Raw genomic sequence first — 21783 nt, 5'->3', positions numbered from 1 at the left:
AAACTGTGTTGTACACAGAGTGCCTGGGATGCAGCAAACACTTTGGAATTCTATGGGCACAATTCACTTTGTCTGTGTTAGCTGGACAGATGCCTTTAAGAACTCGTTATAATACCATACCATAGGTTGCAGCGGGTAATGCGTTTTTGTCCATTTACTACAATTTTATTAATGTTTGTTTCATTATAATTTATAATTAGTCATATAATTATGGCTCTTTAACCAGCAACAAAGGAGTTAACTGCTAAGCATATACAGCAGATGTGGGGTCTATTACATTATATTCACATTTAAATGTTTTCTTTTTCTTTCAAGCATCAAGAGTACGTGCAAGCCACCTGGATATACTCCATACTGTAAAACTGAGAAAGGATTGTTTTTAAGGAGGGTGTTCCTATAACAGGCTGTATTAGCACGATTTAATCTCTTTTATACATGTCACCTAGATACATTTTCTTCCCCTCCAGAAATACATACTGTATCTAATACTTGAGGAAAATAGGAAAATAAGGAAAATACTGCGGTTTTGTACCCATTAACTCTTCAGGATACATCTGCACTCAAGGCCTTTTATTATTTTTATCTGGGTAATGTATATTCTCAGCAGCTAGAAAATGCAAGTAGGTTAAAAACCCAGGATAACTGGTGCTCATTTACAGTAATTGTTAGTGTGAATACATTAAAATAGATTTAAAGAATATGCTAATGACCAGAAAGAATGAATTTAATTAACTGGAGCTTACATTTGAACAATATGAAAGATAGGCTATATGATTCAACCGTGATCATTAAAATCTTTAAGGGTCACCATATGCGCCTTTGAGTATGAATAATTTATTTCCCACTTTCCAGTACAACATAAATAAACAACTTTTTTTTAAATTTACAGCATAGCAATTCTAAAAATATATAGCACACCAAGAAAGTAAATCTATACACATAACATTGGCAGATAACATTTAAATATTGCAGCATTTGTTTCAAAAAGTAAAAGGATCAGTGAATATGTTTTGTTGGCGTTTCAATTTATGACATGAAACCCTTGTGATCTAAAAACTGTAAAAAAGGCAGCTATTTTAAATGAAAAAATGATGATTGTTCTTCTAAACCTGTCACAGTATAAAAATGTCATGATTATATCAAAAAATACTGAAGAACATTAAGTTTTTCTTGTTGTAATTATTTGTAGCAGTTAAATAGACAGACACAAAATATGAAGCACTAATGAAATAAATACTACCAATAATAACGTAACATTTTAAAGATGATGTTACAAACTGAGAGTCACACAATGAAATTGGAGTCCAAGAGTTAAAAGCTACGAAACCCTCACCCAGCCCAGACACAACAGGCATTGTCACGGTGAGTAGAGATTAAATCACTTCTCATTCCCTAGCCAGCACACAAACATTATATAAGAAAGCTGATTTTCAGATAGATTTTCTTTAAAAGGATGTAGGGCAGGCATGGCACCCAGGCATTATGAACCATTTATTTTTGCGTAACTTTGTAAGACATGGATATCACAATAATTGAAAAATGGGTAAAGCAACACTTTTATTGGGCCAGTGAAGGTAGCTAAAACAACTAAGAACCCTTTATTCCTTGCTTTAGAAAAATAAGCAGTGTGTTGTGTTAGTAATGATTATCCTAACAGGGCATTTTTCTTCTGAAGTGAAATGACCTTTCAGTGACACCCAAAACAAGCATTCACACAAACTATTGTCAGGCAGAATAAAAGCTGTCAATACTGTCGTTTATTGCAATAAAGTCATCTGAATGAGGCAAGCTCTCCTATATAAATGCTCAAAAGAACTGACATTAAGTAGCTTCTAAAGCCACATTATACCATCCTGTATAAAGCCTTCATAAAAATGAGGGAAAAAAATTAATAAAACGTTTGCCTTGCCAAAGATTAACTAGCAGCAATGCATTGACAATAATGTATTTTTTATATCTGCAACCCATGCCAAAATGGGGGGAGTTCTTTGGCTGATTTTAATAACTTTGCAATATTTGTCATATATTAAAGAAGGCAGCACTGACCTAAATCATTTGGAAACCCAGATTGTTCAGATTATGAGTCAATAATGAGAACTGGGAGCATGACTCCCAAGTAGCCAGAGAGTTGCTAGGCAATAAAATAAATTAACGAAACCTAATGCTGGAAACATCTGGGCCAACATGAAACAAAAAAAAAATGTAGGGCTCATTTTAATTAAGATTTAATTGAAATGGGAGAGATCTTTTTAAATAAACTTTATCTATTATGGTCATATAGAAACACAAAAATGAAATTTACAGTACTGTTAAAAAAATACTGAAAAGAAAGTATTCCCTGTTAATAGAATATACTCACTTGGACATATGCAACTGGGTTTAAAGATGACTAAAACTAATTAATTAAAACTGGGCTGAGATGACTCTAAATTTGAGTCTTTTGGCAGTAAAGGCAAATTATGCATCCAACAATGAAATATAGTGAAAAATTCTAGCAGACACCAACTGCTTGACCATGCTAGACCATCCTTAAAAAGGTTTATGGATTAACAGATTAAGGTTCCACTTTGCAACATGAAAGAGATCTGCCATAACAGCAAGGAATCATCTGACAAATTAACAACAACATTGAGGATGATATGAATCCTCTGGCCTCAAAAAAGAATGGATCTCGGTCCAATTCAAGCCATATGAATGGAAGATAAGAAGGTCTAGAAACAGGAATGAGTTTCGGGATATTTTTCAGGGTCTTTGGAACAATACAGGGATATTCGTAATGAAACAATTATAAAAACAACAATAATATTGACCTTTACAACCCTGTCCAAAAACTGAGTGGTAATTTTAAAAAAATGTGTTACATTTTCAAGTGATACCCTCTATAATTCTATTTTCTCACATTTTCACTATAATACAAAAATAAACTTTGCAGTATTTCTTCTTATCAAACATCTAAACAATATGGCTTCTTCATGTATTTTAATAAAAAGCCTGTCACGCATCTACTAAAAGCTGCACTATAGCACTGTTTCTCTGACACAACAGACCTTGATTTGTGATTTGCTCATACAAAGATTACTCTTCCTTCAACAATAGCAGCAAGGTTCATGTTTAGTTCTGGATGAACCATGTGGGCTATAGCCTGCATGATTTTTGCACAGCGATAGAGAAAAATGAAGGGGAAATAATTCCCATTCCAGTGACGTGCTTGCTGTTTGATTTATTTCTTTAGAGAGACGATAAAGCACAAATGTGTGCAGAGCTCTGTATTACGAGTGTTGTTTTCTACAGAAAAAAAAGGCTGATAGCATATTGTATATACAATACTCATATTTTCTGTGAAACAATGCGATTCTCAAACCTGTGATATATATAAAGGATCATAAAAGAATAGATGTCTTTCATTGACGAAACCAACAAATCTGTTGATGGATCTAGGTGAACCCACTACATATCTAACCTACAGTACATGACTGAATTTAAAGATAAATATGTTTCAACATCCAGGTGACAGCAATTTGAGAAATAAGCAACAACAGCAGTCCAACCAAAAAGTGCTGCTATTTCTAACAAAATGATGATTTAGGAATTCTGAGGAATGGCTGTAATAAATAAACTGGTCCCTACATTTTGTTAAAATACATTTACATAAAAGATAACACAATAAAATTTACTTTATTACACTGAATTACAATCAACCTGAGTACATAATGCAAAATGTAATTCATTTTTACTACTACTGTAGTTAGAATTTCACAGCACTCATTTAATCTTTTCGGTAACAACAGTCTAGGAACCATGAAATAGAAATAAATATTGTTTCCCTACATCACAAAGTACTGACTTTCTGTTCAAAATAATTGGTATTTAACCCTGCATAGAAAAAAGTACTCCAAGCATAGTTTTGCGATACAATAATTTTGAGGTTTCTGTTGCCCAGATTAGTGCCCTTATCCTTGAAAAGCGTGGATCTCTTCTTCACAGTAGCCAAGTTGCTGCAGCATCCTAGATAAAAAAAAACAGAAACCAAACATAGAATGCAACGAAATGAAAAGAAAACAAGAAAAAAAACTGTTCATTAAAACTTCAGTGTGGCTCCAGAGCTCCCCAACCAGTAATGAGGCTTACAAGCACAGGTTGAACTCCATGTTCCAGACTTTGTGTGCCCAAGTCTGAGTCACGTCAATATTCCATCCGTGATTTGGATTCCCTAGTGGTAGCCAGACTCCCAGTGGCATGCTGCCTGGGATTGGGCTGGAATTAATCGGCCAGGGCTCTTTAGGCTCCTGGCCAAACGGTGACCCGTTTGCTTTGCCTGACATCCACAGGCTTGTAATGACATCAGTGGTGGACGTGGCTCTTCCAAACAGTGCAATGTGTCAAAAAGATGAATGGGTCAATGAGAGGGCAGGCCGGAGGACTCCCTGGATACAGGGGTCATCACACTGAGCTCAGACACAATGACATAACTGGTAATTCCAAATTTCTGGTATATATCAGGAGCCTAATCTACACAGCAGTGTAATTGGGCAAAATACAACAATAATTCCAGATACAAGCTAAAGAATAAATCATAGAACAGGTTTTATTTTTCAACAGTGACAGTGACAGAGAAAATGCTCTAACATTTCTAAGATCGGCTAGAAAATTTGCTATCTGGCCTGGGAGTTTGGCTTTAGTCTCTCGACAGTGACTTTTAAAGAAAAAACTTATTTTCTATACGTATTCAATCAACATCTGCATCAGAAATAATCTTCCCCATAAAAAATACATATATACATTTTTGGATTTCCTACAAAAAAAAGTATTGGTAATAAAAGTATTATGATATCATGCTAATAAGTTAAACAACAAATGAGCAAAGGGAAGAGGAGATCAGATCCCCTCCACACCACAAAAGGGCACTGTAGAAGCAGTCTGCCAGCTGGTTACTGTTTCTCAAACTATATCTTCGGCCCTCACCTTGAGTGTAGTTTTGGCCTGTAGTGTTGATAAGTTAAAATTTAGCTATAGCTTTAATAACTCAAACAAATACCTTCTACATTTTTAAATGTTCATTCCGTTTCCCTGTCCTGCCAGGAACTTCCATAAACACCACGTGACATGGATTTGTCAGTAATAGGTACCTGTATAAGCTTATTGGATACATATTGGATAGCAGTGTATCCAAGTGTATCCATAGTGTCTCTAATGATAATGGCACTTGCAACAGCTAGACCACACTGATGTTATGGTCGAAAAGAGACAGAGATGTTTTGCAGTCACTAATGCTAATGCCGGCCAAGATACTGACTTGCATTTTCAGCCCTGTAGAATGTCATGGTGACAAATACAGAAACTCCAGAGACATGGCTAATTGCAGTATACACAATGTTTTACAAATGCACCTTTACAATATTTATAAGATACTGTCTATCATACACCTCAATAATACACAATTTTTTGCCATTAAAAGCAGTTACTTTTTTGGGACTGTGTATATAATTCGTATTTTTTTAATCTGCTGGTTTGCACTTTGAAAAACTAATTGTTTTTAAAAAAATAATGGGTAGTTTGTAATTGTCCACCTACCACTACTCCCTCTATTATATTCAGTACACTCATTAAATAAAATGGGCTGTGCCATACGGCTTATAAGTAGCAGAGTATTTCCAACTAATATAAATGAATTTGGTGAGAGGAAAAATTAAACTCATCACTCTGAGTAGTGAAACTCCCAGCAGTAATGGCAGTAGCACTCCCCAGATTCAAAATGCTCACACAACTAATCATTAACAACAGTGAAAAGTTTTGGTTCATATGATGCCAGAAATGGATGTGTCCAGTATGAGCAATGGAGCTTGGCAGTATACCAGAGGAGTCTATTTCCATTTCTTTTCACATAATCAGCTCAGGCAGGTTTTGTGGGGGTAGCTGACACAGTTAGAGATGTCTGTTGGAGGCTCCCAAATGTGTTTAGAGAAACATATCCAGGGGCACTGCTGGTTAAGGTGACATCGTCATATTAGTAAATCTGGCACCATAACAAAAAATAAAATAAATGCTAGATCTAATGTTTAATTATATTTTCTCAGTAGTTTACAGTGGTCACAAAATCCAGACAAACGTGGAAGTAAATTATGTGAGTCATAGGAATGCTGTACCATAAACAGTAGTTATCCAATACATAGAAACCAATGCCAGAGGATGCAAGTTTAGAAAGTCTACAAAGAACCTTGAGTCACCTGTGTACAAATAACATAACCACTGGTGTAATGATCATTGTTCCATTGTGGAAATCTAAACCGCTTCAATAATATTTGTTAACTACTGTATGTGTAGTACTGTGTATGGCGAAATTTGTATATTACATGAGTTCTCAGGTATGTAACATGCAGGGCGATTTTTCTGTGGATTCTGCTGAGATTTCATGGTGCAATTCTGTTGCATCTACACATAGTACCCTGGCTAGCAGTATTCAGTTCTGATTGGCAGATGCCCACCTCAGAAGAATACATTTGGATATAACGGACACTTTCAATTTTATGAAATCTGAATATTAAAGCAGCTTATGAGTTTGGAGGAAATGCTCATTTTGCTGGCTGTATAAGATCAGATCCATTCACTCTGGAACCTTCTGGTTGTCGTTTTCCTTCCTTTTGAAAAGTGTTTGATCTGGTAATTCTCATGGTTCCTACTTAATACTTAGAGGTGAAATTGAGACAAACAACCAGAAATCAAGAAAATGGTTGAAAAATGTTTAAGGTTCTAATCTATACTTTGAAATGACTAATCCAGTTAAGTCAGAATTTTTGTAAGTACTTTTAGATTTTTTCTCATATAATGTACTTATAGAAATTGGTAAGAATGTTTATCCATATTTATCTTCTGCACCTGTTAAAAGTTGTAGAAGATTATTACCATCTTAAAAAACAAGAAAACTTACCCCAGTGCTTGTTCGGTAAAACGTGTTGGACCACAGACACAGACAAAACATTTTGAGTTATTAGTTCTGCTTATGACGTTTGACAATAAGGGTGTTTCAATTCTTCCTCGTTTGCCTTTCCACTCAGCTGAAGGCTCAGAGAGAACATATTCAACTTCAAACCTGAAACATAAGGGATTGACATCTCATCAGAGAAAAGAGTTAACAATCATGCTAAATTAGAAAGGGATGTTTCTGTGGATATCTGCTCTGCATTGCCCATTAATTGTGGGCCACCACCTCATTAAGATCTATCTGTAGGAACCTAAGCAGATTTTAGTGGGGTTTTCACTACAAAGCTGTAAAATGTGAAAAAAACATTTCACTAGTAAGAAAGGTATTATAAAAGTAATTTATAAAACAAATTGTTTAACATACTTTATTATTATCTACTTATCTACTACAATGTTAATTAACATTGTTGTTTAAAATCAGAATTTATATTGGCTTTAATGCTAAAGGCTTTTTAGAACCATGTTAAGAAGCAGGAAACAGTACAATCATCCAGAAAATCTACTATACTACTAAATGTAAAGTTAGTACCATCTACTATGTATCTTGAAGTAAGCATACAATCTGCAATATTCCTATATCTAATTTCATTCCATACCTATAGAAAACCTTTAACGTGTGATACCTTCAAACCAGCATCCTAGTTTCAGAATAGACAACAGACTCACAATCCTATAAGTGCTTGAACAGAAATATTGTCGATTACTGTTTAAAAAAAGTTCAAACATATATACTTCTGAGAATTCAAGTACTGAATTCTACCAATTTAAAAATGTAGACATGAATGTAGAAATGAAATAGAAACATAAATATTAATCTGACAAATAATGTCTTAATAAAAACACAGTAGCTTGCCAACAGGAAATGCTACACAACACTACAATCACAGAACTATATGTTTTGCAAACTGCAACATTTCCGTGGGGCTTCATGTAAGCTTCATTGTATCTTTTATACAATAATTTTTGAAAACCTATTAATTTGTTGCGCAGTTCAAGACAAGCAGTGCTTCTTACTGTGTATTGTACAAGAGTTATCTGAAGAACATGGTGTTAAGGTATCAGCATAAAGAGCAAGAGAGAGAAACATGGATCTAAGATCAGATTTCTAGATTGAATCCCTTCACTGGCACATTTCACAAGGTGATTAGTTTGAACCTAAAAAAATCAAACCAGATGAGAGGAGCCATCTGGCCAGCTTGGTGTTTCTTGGTTTATTTAATTGGCTCTGATGGGAAAGGGATGGCATGGAGGAGGAAGGCAGGAGAAGAATCTTTACCTCTGTCTTACTTTTGTTACTGGTAAAGTTGTGGAAAGAGCCAATATGGCTCTAGAAGGTGAAGTGTTGTTTATGTAATTTGCTGGACTGGTTCAAACAACCATCAAGGAGAGCAGATAACACTATAGCATATTACATGATATGATATATATTCTGTATATATTTATATTGTGCAATATGACTTTTTTGTGTACTGTTCTGTTCTGGTTTGTTCTTTGTGTGTTCTGGACTGTGAGTAACTCTTCTTAGTGCACTTCTCACTGTACTGATTGTATTGTATGTATTGTATTATTATTATTGTATAATTCGTTACACTGTTGCTGTGCTATCTGTGTTAAGCTGCTGTTGCACTGCAATTTCCCTCACGGGATCAATAAAGTATCTATCTATATTTTTAGATTTCAAGGAGGCTTTTGATGAAATCCCTCAGAAACGGTTAATTCACAAAATAAAAGACAGGGATCCACGGAAGTGTGTATATATGGTTCAGGAACAGCAAACAGTGCATACTCATAAAGGGGCCACAACTACCAGATGGGCAGATGCAAGCTGCTCTTGCACTTTCTGATCACAGAAACAGCAGCAGTGCAGTTACAGCAATCAAGGGCTGGGCAGACATTTGGTAAATTAAATTTCACACTGACAATAGAACGATACACTATAAGTATCAAATAGGTCATTCTGGTAGGACATTGCACACAAATTGGATCTGTCTGTTTATGTTTCTTCTATATTCTCATCAACAAAATGTGGGATAAGCTTGTAGGCAATAAAGAAGCAGACATTTCTTGAATATATCACAAAGAGTGTATAATTTAAATTCAGGGACGTTATGCTGAGGCTTTATGATACTCGAATAAGACCATATTTACAACTTTAATCTTACAAATAACTGTTCTTTCCTTTGATAAATGACAACATAAAAAAATGTTAAAGCAGCTTTGCACCGCCTGAATAAGCATTCTGGGCACGACATATCAAAAGGTAATATTTTAAACTTGTGTGTACACTACAAAAATGTGTATAACTCTCCTGGATGTTCATATTAAAGTTAGTATAAAACAGTATGTAAAAAAATCCAATGATGTTTCTTGGGGGTTATGGTTGAGTGCTGACAAACATACGGTACGCTGGTACGGAAAAGCACTTGATACAGTGCAAAACTAGGTCTTGTTTACACTAAAAATATACATGTCATTAAATAGCAGTCATGAATAGTGCGCATCTCATTGTTTTTTCCCTATCCCTCTCATCCACTGTTATTCTGCATTTCACCCTGTAAAATCTGAGACGTGTTGCAATGCAATTTGATTTCCTTTTGAAAATCATTTTCTGAAGCTAGCAGAAATTTCTAACTTGTGCTAAAGTACCCTGGTGAAATGCATTGTGCGATGGGATGCATTCTTCCAGATGAGATATAAAAACTAAGTGCCAACACTGTGCAAGTGAAAAATCCCTTTCTGGCACTCTATTGTGAGCAAGATGTATCCGAAAGTAGTTTAATCTGAAAATCTGGCCTACTTCTAGTCCCACCACATTCTGCTCTGCAAAGAGCTCTGCAAAATTCTGCTGATTAAATTATCTGTATCTGTTTCTGTAAACTAAATGTAACACCCAGATCTTTGCAAATTAGCTGCTTGAATGTTCTGCTATGTCACAAACAAAATTATAAATGTAAAAAAGACAAATGAAAAATCAAACGTCATCAATATTCCCTACAGTCCTCTTCCCCCAATATCTCTTTTCAAACATTTTAAAACACAATTTCACAAGAAATCATGCATCAAAACTGGAAAGCCAGAGAATGTAATCAGCCTGTGCGACACAGAAAAAGAAAAAAAGTCAGCACAACACAGATTGTATTATAGAATTCACCTAAAAAATATGAATATGGCAGATTGACCTACAATCTGTACAAAATAATCAAAGAACAGCAATAACTTCAATGTACTATAATTAAATATATGTCCAGTAGGTTGGTGGCACTTTTCCTTCTGCACCAGAATTTTCTGGAAAAATAAACATGCCCCAAATGGAGATTAATGAGTACTGTACTATTAGAAATGCCACCCCTCAGATGAGGAGTTAAACCATGGTTCTGGATACAAATTCATTAAACATTCCACTTTTCAACAGAGTTGGGGTGTTAATCCTAGTGTCATGTCTAATCCCACTATAAACTTCCATAATCTAGCCTCCTCAAACGTCCTCTCTTAATTCAGCCACCTCACCGGCTGCTGAGTACTGAGCCTGCTGGTGTATTGTGACTCCTGTGTGTTACCCACATTAAGTGATGCATTTTGGTGCTGGATGAAGCTGGTTCCTTCCTAAATGTTAAGGGCTATGGGATCTTTTGTAATAAAACATGCAAGAAAGAATTATTATTAAAATATATTATAAACAGTAGTGTCTTGACATTCTTGTGGTTTTTGAGAATGGTTTTAAACAGCCAAATTCGCATATAATCAAGTCCACCCCATCAAGTCCATGATGTACAGTACTACAGTATATACAGTAAATGTTTGTTTAAAAGACATAAATAATGCTCCCTTATATGATAATTAAAGTACTAATGTATTGGCTTAAAGTTAATTAAAATAATGTTGATCAACTAAAAGAAACAACAGTAATCACAAACTTATAGTAATCAGCTCAAATTAACAACATGAATCCCTCCTATAAGCCCAGCAGATGCCTGCACTTTCTCTCTCTGTGTGTTTAGCATGCACCACTGTAATGAAAAGGCCAATAAAGCTGTCAGTGAGCCTGGAAAGTCATGTTCAGCTTGTCATTGCCTTTTGTGAATGTTAAACCCTAATGTACATGTATATTATATACATTATATAATGTATATTATATATCCTACATAATACTCCACAAAGACACAATAAATGAATCATATTCAAATACAGGGTGAATTTTCGAAATATACAAACATGATGTTTAGGGGTTAAAACTTAACATTACTTTCACTCATTCTACAACAAGCTACAGCAGCTACACTTGCATACCTTGTGCTTCCTTTCTTTTAACCTCAGACTGACAGACACTGAAATTTGAATTTTGAACCAATCTTAGCTGAAAATAGGGGTGGGGTAGTTTTGTGTGAAAAAATGATGAGATGCATTATTGTATTTTTTTATGTTAAAAACTAAATATAAAACCACACAAACTACTGAAGTACTGATATGTGTGGAATTGAGAATGGTTATTTCTAATTATATACTGAATTTCATTATCTTAGTAAATTAATATAAGTTTAATAAAAGAAGTCAGTGAAGCTAATGTAATTTTTTACAAAGGTGCTTGGACGACAGCTGACATTCCAGAATGAAAAGCAAAGTATTAAGATTTGTGCATTCATTTCTCAACATCCGTGAATAAACTTCACTAAAGCAATCTGCAGAGGCGATAAGTGGTTCTGAACCCAAGATCACTTGATCTTGACTCCACTTAAAGCATGTAAAACACTAGTATAGCAGTGATTCTACAGTGACTAAACTGCTGAATACCTACAACCTTTCCTAAATCTGATAATAGAAAAAAAACTAGATTAAATTGTCAAACACGTCTAGTTATTTAATTTCTCAACATTCTGAAGATTGGCTACACAATCCTGTGCCAGGAGTTTTCTGGAAAAAAAAATCCTTATAATCCCTGCAGGGACTTTTTTGCAAGCTCTCTAATCTACAGTAAACAAGTTATTTTCTCACTGGTATAAGTCGACCTGAATGAGTTTTTATTCATGAGATTGTAGGACACCTTTAGAAGTTTTAAGTTGCTTATATTTTACATTTGTTTTATGCAAGGGGTTGGGGAAATATGGAAAGTGCAACCTAGTCATGTTGTTGAACCCGATATCCTGATTTCTTTCAGGACATGGCTGAATGAGATCCATGGGTCAATTAGCGTGATCCAATGCTCTCTAACAAATGATTCTGTCAGAGCAGAGAGATCTGAAGGGATATTTACAAGAAAGAAGGAATCTGGTGCACTGGGGAAGAAAGCTGACTTCCAGACTGCTGGTGGAGAGAGTCAGGAATTGACATGGGGCAGCATGACCGTGATAGAGGCACAGAGAAAAGGCAGATCTGGGGAAGAATAACAAATAAAACCAAAGACTTTCCTGGGGTGGTCTAGACACTGACGATAAAAGTGGGCAGCATCTGCACTGGCAGTGAATGAAGCAGAGAGTGACTCTGCTGACAGCTGACAATGAGTATTTTGTTTTAACTAAGGTATTAAGAAAGAAGTCACCACTATGCTTCAGAAAGCAGAAGGACAAAATTCTTTATTGGACAGTATTAGCACAGAATAGGCAGAAGTGTTTCGGGGTACTACAAGCACTCAAGATTATTAAATCCCCAAAGCCCGATAGTATCCTACCAATTAGACTCAAAGAAAAGAGAAATGTTAATCACAAGTGTCTGGTGCAACTCTTCCAAAACTATGAGACTGATCGTAAAACAGGGTTATACTCAGGGACTGAAGAATTGCTAATGTAGTACATATCCATAAAAAAGGTGAAAAAATTAACCATGGAATTATAGACCAATAGTTTCTATTACATGCAAGGTAATACAAATGAATATAACAACTAGATTACTCTGAATAAGCAACAACAACAGTTACATGCAGAAATGGAACATATGATACAATACTGTATATTAAGATTTTCAGAAAGCTTCTGATAATGGTCCCCATAAAAGATTAATTCTCAAATTGCAGGCAGTAGGAATTCAGAGAATTCAGGGGGGAAATGCTCAAACTGGGGTGATAGTGAAGCACCACAGGGATCTGTACTAGAAACACTGCTTATCTTATTTACCAATGATTCTGATTCCTGAACAGTCAGTAAACTAGTCATAATTAGATGAGGAGGAATAGCCAACACTGTATAAGTAGCAAATTAATCTAAAAAAAAAGATATATATATAAGGCAAGCATGTGGCGGATGATGTTTAATGTAGACAGGTGCAGGATACTGTATGCACTTGTCTATATTAGAGAGATTTGTTTACTTTAAATATTCACAGTACATTCTGAGATTTGTTTTAAATGTTTACAGTACCTTTTATCATATCTTTGTTGCCTCTTCTACATACTGTATTATTTAACAGAAAACTGACTTTGAAAACTCAGACTGATACATGCTTTATTGTGATTTTGTTTTTGCAATGCTTCCCACTGTATATTATATTAATAAAATAATCTACAATATATAAGGTAACATTTTTACATGAAAGACACCAATTCATTGTCTACATTGCATAATATACCCACTTATTCTTTTGTGTCTATAATTATTTCCAGCAGTGTATTTTTAGTTCAAAGACCTCACTGAACTGCCCATAATTTTAAGTAATCAGGCCCTCATTTCATGGTTTGCTGAGCTGTCAGTCTTATCAAGAAGCCCACGGAAATGTATTAATTTCACCGCAAGAAGGGGAAATTGGCTAGGGCTGGTTTACTTCACTGTATCAAAGTGATCTCAACTAATTACACCGCGCACAGCAATAGAAAGAAAAAAGGAAAAAAATAAATGAACATAGTAAATGTTCGAAAAAACGATGATAGTTTTAGTAGAATTAAACTGTGCACATTATACTTAAGTGTCCACAGCAGAATTCCAGCAGTGATTATGATTATTAATACTGAAAAAGAGGTTGTCTGATTAGCGAGGTGAAAACAGAGCTCTGTTGAACGTAAGAAGATGGCAGATAAGATCTTCTATATCTCAGTGTGTGGCCTGATCTGGCAAGAATCAGAAAAGCAATTATGTTTGTTTTACTTGCAAAATAAATGGAAACTGTAATATTCCTTCTGGCAGGTGGCATCTGAGTGAATGACTTTGCTCCTCTGTTATTTTCTATTTTGGGTTACAGACAATAAACCCCAGAATTGTTTATGTCAATAATACATTCATTTGTTGCTTGACAACTACGAGCACTGTAGGAATTGGTTAGCTCAAGGACACATTTGAAGTAATTTAGATAAATGTTGTTTTTTTTTATTTCTAACCACCAGTTCTACAAAGCATTACTATTACAATTTCTTTGACCAAAACACAGTTTAAAATAAGTGTACTCTATACAGCAGGGCCTATTTGAATCATTTGAAGGTAATTGTTTAAAAACAGTGTAATAAAAGCAAAATCTTTAAAGCTTTTACAAACTTGCCTTGTCTTTACCTTAACAGATTACTCTTTCTATACAGAGGCAAACCGAAGGTTGTCCTTTCCCTGGGGTACAAAAATACTATAGGTCACTAACAGAAAACATTTAGCAGTGGAATATAGCCTCATGTTTTAGGTCAGAGAGCTCTGAAGACTGCAGTTACTGACCTCGACAAGTTAAGAGGTGGCTATAAAACAATCAACAAAAACATCAATTTGGCTCCTTCCATGTAATGCTGTAGTGCTCAGTACTTGGAAAAGCCCTGCCAGAAAGAGGACTAAGTGTCTCCTGGATCCATGGACTGTGAGACAAGTGGTATGGAAGGCAGCAGTAAATTGAAAAACAGATGTTGAAAATCCCCGGAATAGGCCAATTTACAATCCTGAAAATTACAATTAGACATTTCCTGCATAATCAAAGGAATAAGGAACAAGCCTCTTCTTAGGATGCACCACAAAAAGAGGCAACTTACCAAACTAGATCTAAGTGACCATGTCTTGTGGTCAAATGAAATGAAAATGCAGCTTTTTGTACATGCTCATCAGCACTATGTTTGGTATGAAAAACTGAGCAGATGTTGAGAGAACTCTCTGTGTGAAATACAGAGTGGGATCTATTACCTTTTGAGGCTGTTTTGCATCCAAGATTGCCTTGTTAAGATTTGGGAAAACAAACTCCAAAATGTATCAGGTGATTTTGAATCACCTGATTCTTCCCATCATGAGGCTTAAGCTTGGCGGAAATTTGTAATTCTAGCATGCCAATGATCCAAAGAGTATATACAAACTGATGCAGAAATGGAAAGCTGTTGAAGTGTCATGGAATTAAGTGTCATTAAATATTTATTTTTGTTGCCTGGACAAGGCAGCTTCGTTCTCTGTAAGAGCAAAGGAATGCAGCTAAAAGGGTTCCTATCTGATAGAAAAGCCCTAATGACACATAGTGCAGCCTGCTCCAATAAGTCTGTTATTAACCTTCTGTCCAAGACAATGGGTCAGAGGTCACTATCCATCTTCCAAAAAATTACCCACCAATGAGGGTGGATACCAGGATTACACCTAATAATATCCTAACCAATCATCAGCTGTGATGCAGTACCTTAAAAACTAGCACACAACTCATTTTTGTTGGTCAACTCACTGATCTTCTCTCTCCAGATGTACTGGCAATCTGACATACTAACCGAGTTACTGCAAGCAGTCCGTGTCAGAATTTTTTCCAAGATGCCAGGCCAAGAGAGTGAGTCAGTAAAGTAGAGAATTCTGCCCAAGATATTCTTTCTGTAAATTTGGCAAATTTCTATGTAATAAGTAAATGAAATGAAATGGCTGTTGATGTGTTTGCTTTTATGTTCATTAGTATACAAAATGTACAATAATGGTGGACGAGACACAGCCCTGTGGTGAACCAGTATAAGTGTAGTATGTACCAGATAACCATTTCCCCACTTGGACCTGTTGAGACCTGTTTACTCAGGAATCCAGAAACCACCTCTAATTAAGTTATTGTTGAATTTGAAGTTTTTTGACAGTTTCTGTGTAAGCAACAGTGATTATATAGTTGGTTATATTAAAAGAAGAAGAAAGATAAATCAGCATTCTTACAAATGCCTTTGCTTGGTGAACATGGCAATTGACCATGTTTATCAACGTGAATTTTGTGTCATCCATTCCCTCTTCTCTCTGTATGCAAACTGCAGGGATCAATAAGGCTCTGTGTGTTCTTTGAATTTTATTGCATCACTATGCTCTGCAGTCTTTTCATTGGGAGAGATGTAAAAGCAACTGGCCTTGCATTTTGTGGGATAAAAATGGTCATAATCTGTAATAAAAATAAACGTCTCCCACAGAGAGTGGGGACTTGTAAATTTAAGGACATTTAAAAAGCTGATTAAAATGACATATTGCTGAACTGCACAAGCTTGACGATCTCATATTATAACAAAAAGCCACATATTATCTGGGCCTGCCTTCTTCTGTACATTAATATTCCCAAACTGCCTATGCACCTGTGCCAAGTCAACTGTTATAATATCTTCAGGTAATGGTAAATAAGCACTGTTAACTGAGGTGTTGTGGGTATTTATCCACAACTGGTATAAAATACATTTATGTCATTTTCCAGCTGTTGGCCTTCCATGCCATTTAACAAAGGAAAAGTATTAACATTATCCTTCTGAGAGATACTGGCCATGGATTTAATGCCCTTTCATGCCATTGTAGCTACAATGCTTATTAATTAAACACAGAATAAAGGGTTGTTGTGGTTCTCCAGTGAGGTCCCTGTCTGTGATCTTAGTCACAGAATGACCTAGTGTTTTTTACCTGTGGGAAAGTAAGGGAGATGAGATCTGAATGATTTTCTGGATGAGGATCTTTTCCAGGACAGTGGGTACTACCAGTACTCCCTCTGATGGATGTCCACTGCTGGCACCTTGATGTCTAGCAGAGAGCTAAATGAACATCTGGACATGATCTTAAAGTCACAGTGTATGGTCAGTCATCCAATAAGATGACCAACTAATCAAGGACCTGCAGGTTGTGGAGATCCACTCCACCTAGCGACTTCTTAACCAATCATTAACAGGAATTTCCCCAGTTAAAAAGCAATGTACATCACTTCTGACTCCGATTGACTCTGCTGAGCAAAACTGACTGGTTGACAAGAGAACCACTGCCACAGCTGTTGTCAAAACTTTGTGACTTAAACTTTTTCGCAAATGGCCGAGTTACAGAATTAGCCTTAGAGGTTAGTGGGACCAGTAGGAAGTGCTCACCCAGCAGTCTACATGGATCCTAAAGCCCAAGTAAAGTGATGGTGACACTAGACGTAAAAAAGGTGTGTTACCCTGGTGTCCTGACCAAATTCCTCCTTGTACCAATCATGGCCTCCTAATAATCCCTATCTATGAATTGGCTTCATTACTTCTCCTCACTGGTAGCAGGTGTGTGGTGAGTGTACTGGCGCACTATGGCTGCCGTCGCATCATCCAGGTGAATGCTGCACATTGGTGGTGGTGAGTCCCCATTACCTGTAAAGCGCTTTGAGTGGAGTGTCCAGAAAAAGTGTTACATAAATATAAGGATTTATTTACTTATGAGTATCTGAATGCTAAATATGTTAATGAGACTGATAAAGAAGTTAGTGTAACAGATGGTATGTTAAATGCATAATCTGTGTTTTTATATCTCTTCTTGATATCTGTTATAGCTTGATAGTCCTCAAGCAACAATCTGCATCTTATATTTATGCAGACTTTCACACATTTACCTTGAATTCTTTCATGTACATATTCCTTTTTATCAATGAATGCATTCTGTGTGCGGCGAATCAATGTGTAGACTCCTTATTAGTTGATTGATTCCTAATAGCAAACCCCTACAACATCATGGTATCATTGATAGCCAGGTTATACACATGGTATATTTTTACCCTGTACTAATCGTCTTTCCTAATCTCCCTTTTCACCTTTTTCTACACTGCCATCCTGAGCCTCATGTCGCCTTAAAAAAGGAGCACTTAGTTGAGATTCTTGGTTACTCAGAGTTTGTTATTAAGAAAAAACCTTAAAGTACCTGGTAGCAATAATTGAGTCTACACAGCAAGAAACGTCATCTGAAATATAGCCCTTGTGTTTTCTTGACTCAATTATTTGACAAATATTACTGTTCTGTTTTGCTTTGGACTAATACAGTCACTATTCATCTGATCCACCTGCGTAATCATTTTCAGACTGCAGTGGTTACAGCAAGTCAAATCCTAGGAAGAAATAGCATGTGCATCAGCAGAATGACTGCAGTGCACCATCTGCATGAAAATAATCTGCATGTCTGGAATCTATCAAGTGGAAACATGTTGATAAGAAATGAGATGGTCACCCTGCCATTGTAGACAGCATCACAGAGATGACAGCAGAAAATGTGATGGAGTGTGAAATTCGCAGACGAATGTCATTTAACCCTTGAAAAATCTGACAGAAGTTGTGAGATGCAGAGATGTCACAGTGACCATTATGCTGGCTGTCATGCTGTACAGATTGACCATGGATTACAACAGCATGACTTAAAAAAAAACATGTCAGGGCCTTGCTTTATGCCAGCAGCCAACCTTTTTCCTTACATTGGCAAGTCCAAAAGATCACCTTGCTAATACCATCTAATACTAATAATAATACTAATTCTATCAACAGGAAACAACCATGACAGCCCAACCTTTTCTAGCTGGCTGCTGCTGCTCAGGAAGAGTAGTCTACTGGACTTCTACCGATCTACTCTAGTCTAACAGAGGTTCACTTAGAGACTTCTTGGGTGTTTGATCGATGTGTTGATTAACCCTCCAAGAATTGTGTGAATGTTCAGGGAAGTTATATTGGAAAACCTAATTTTGATAGTGTGCGATAGGCTTCATACTGAGATCCTATCAAGATTCAAAATCTCAATTTTTCTTCATAATGTCTGTGATTGGCATATGTTTAAAGTACTTTATTATATCAACTAGACCCGAGTATCACTTTTTTGTGCCTAGATATAGGCAAAGGTGCAGTACTAAAAAACGAAGCGGGCATACTTAAAAAACATAAAAAAACAAAACAACATTCAGAAATATTCTGAGAGCTGTGGTAATCAAATGTGCAAAACTCTGATATATAGTCCAAATATGAGCACAACTTGTGCTAGGATAAAACCAATATAAATATAGTCTGTAAAGGAATCACATGCTGTCACAAACCAGAGTTAATAAAATATGAAAGATAATGGATGAAATGCATGTTCTCAAAAATGAAGGCTTCACAAAAGGTCACACAGTAATGAAAGAAATACAGTTTCTGCATAAATGCCACAGTGAAACACGTTTCCTATTGCAGCATGGTTACAAATTTGAGGCACTAATAAACCGAATATTTTAGTGCAATTGCTATTATTTGCTTATATTTACAGTAACAGTATTAGCATACAGATACTATTGAAGTATTATAACACTTATTCTATTGCCTTCTACAGTAAAAACGATGTTATATTTAACGGTGAGAGAGAGGATTATACGATTTCAATTTAATGTAATCAACTGCAGCCAACAAGCAGTGTTGTGTCTGTAATATCAGTTCTTGAATATTAATCAGACAGCAGAGGTTCTCTGAAGAACTAGTCTCAGCAGTGGCAATGTTAACATAAACGACAACTTGAAAGAGCCACTTGAAAGAGAAAAGGTTACTCAGAACACCACATGAATAAGAATGACATTATATTAAGCACATTGGATGATTATACAAAAAGAGTTAATTTATATCATAGGTTTATAAAGTGAAAAACCTCTAGATCAATAAATTAAAGTTCCTCTATATGAACATCAACTATTAGCAAAATGTTACTTTCACAAAAACACAGTAGAAATGTCATGTCTTTTTCTTCTTACTTGTAAGTTTCTTGGGAAAAAAGCAAGGGTATCAACTTTTCTCAGCTGTGGCCGGGTAAGCTCATTCCAGAATCCTTCCTGCCTTTGTGAAAATCAATACCAACTTCTCGAAAGCTTCTCTTTTGGAGACTAATAGGATTTAGCTTTTCTGATATGCTGTCATATGAATCCATGTAATTACCATTTCATGATAGTGTAGCAATGCTTCCTTGAGGATGCAGGGACAGGAGAGCAGGACTGCAGGCTCACCAGTGTTTGTTTTCCTCTAATGGTTAGCTGGTTTGTGTGATAATCAGGGAGAGGGTTAGAGAGCAAGCGTGAGGAAATGTCGTAATGTGTTTGTACAGTAAATGTCTGTAAATGTTGTGTTAATTGTATCAGCTTTGGCAACAGTGTAATTTATCCGTCATGCAAATAAAGCTCTTTGAATTTGCTTTTGAATTTAGCAGTAGCTTAGCAGTCCACGAGGAAGAAAGAGAAAGAAAGGAAAGGTGCCCGTTTTATATAGGGGGGGAGAGAAATGAAATAACGAAGAATAAGAAAAAAATTTTAAAAACCTACAAGTACAATAATCAAACAACAAATATAGCATACACTTAGACATAATACATGAAAGTAACTAAATTACAATGACCTTTTAACAAGTTTATAAAAAAAAACTGTACATTACTCTCCACTGTCCAGTAATTAAACACAAAATAAAACACACAATAAAAAATAAAAACAATAAAATCCCCTGGGTGCTTCCCTGACATGATTGTAACACAGGTTATTCACAATTTTCAGTGAAACAGCACAAGATAACATCCAGTAGTTACCACACGTATACCAAGCGAGACTGAAGTGTGAAACCATGTTGTAGAAGTAACTCGCATCCCGTTTACTCCATGATATTCATCTGTGGTGAGAGCTTGCTGAACTGCTTCCTTTTAGGCACGTAATGTAAACTCAACTTAAGCAGGAAATTTTATTATGGGAAGTCATGGGAGGTATTTATGAAAAATTGAATTGGTGTAATTTGAGTCTTGCATCACCATAGAGAGGGTGTACTACAGTATATACATTATTTAAAAATGAGGTTTTAGAAGTGGTGCTATTTGGAAGTAACTCAATTTAAATTCTGCGCTTCTAAACCTATATCCTAATATTCTAGCATGCATGACAGTCTAACTGACTCACTTGTCTTCACTGTTAATCCATCTAATGACAGCAGCAGAATGAATTCCAAAGTTGACAAAAAACATCTTGTCTCTTTATGCAACAGAGATGTTTCCATAGATAGACCCTGAGTAAACAGATCAATTCAAGGAGGAGAGGATGGAAAGCTGAGGAAACTGAATACCAGAGTGACACCCCTCGGCTACATTAGGCATAGTGATGAGGCTCACAATTCTTCAATACGAGGGAAATGCCAAGAGGTAAGAAGGTGGTAAAAACAAAATCAGATTATTTAGAACTTTGCACTTCTTACCTCCTGTATAATCAAATCTCTCTCTCTGTTTCCTGTAAGAACATCAGGAATGACAAAGAGGCTGCAATCACCAGAACCAAATCAGCAAGATGATGATTGTCTATAACAGTCCTTATGTCCTTGAAAGAAAATGAGAAGGGCTTTTTCTACTCCTCCACTCATCAGGGTGAGGACCCTCTCCATTATGCACAGCACAAAAAGCTTTTAAAAGGTCTTATTAGAAATCTGGCCATGTATCTATTTTCTTCTTGAAGTAACGGAAGCGTGATCGAATCTATAGAATCTAGCAAGCTGTCGCCTGGATAGAGATAACTGTCTGTGTACGTCCCTGCTTGAAAATGTTCATCCTTGTTCTTTAGTGGGGAAATAGAATTCGAGTTTATTTTGCAGTTAATTATATGTACAGTATATATACTTTCTGATGAATGCACATATCCGCATTTAAATCATTCCATTTAAAATAACTTCAG

The 21783-nt window shown here is 35.9% G+C and overlaps 1 protein-coding gene across 1 annotated transcript in view; it reads right to left on the bottom strand.

Annotated features, from left to right (window-relative positions):
• Nucleotides 1–818: 818 nt before the first annotated feature.
• cyb5r4 (cytochrome b5 reductase 4) overlaps nucleotides 819–21783 on the bottom strand; it is a 71872-nt gene continuing 50907 nt past the window's right edge. Inside the window, exons 15-16 of the mRNA XM_088905298.1 lie at nucleotides 6926–7087; nucleotides 819–4005 (exon numbers count right to left, since the gene is read on the bottom strand). Of these exons, the coding sequence (XP_088761424.1) occupies nucleotides 3951–4005; nucleotides 6926–7087 (217 nt within the window). The 3' untranslated portion in view covers nucleotides 819–3950. The remainder of the gene's footprint in view (nucleotides 4006–6925; nucleotides 7088–21783) is intronic.

The sequence above is a fragment of the Atractosteus spatula genome, chromosome 2 (genome assembly GCF_055471065.1).
Source record: "Atractosteus spatula isolate fAtrSpa1 chromosome 2, fAtrSpa1.hap1, whole genome shotgun sequence".
NCBI classification, from domain to species: Eukaryota; Metazoa; Chordata; class Actinopteri; order Semionotiformes; family Lepisosteidae; genus Atractosteus; species Atractosteus spatula.
The sequence above is the reverse complement of the archived record's forward strand: the minus strand, read 5'-3'. Positions and strand labels throughout refer to the sequence as shown.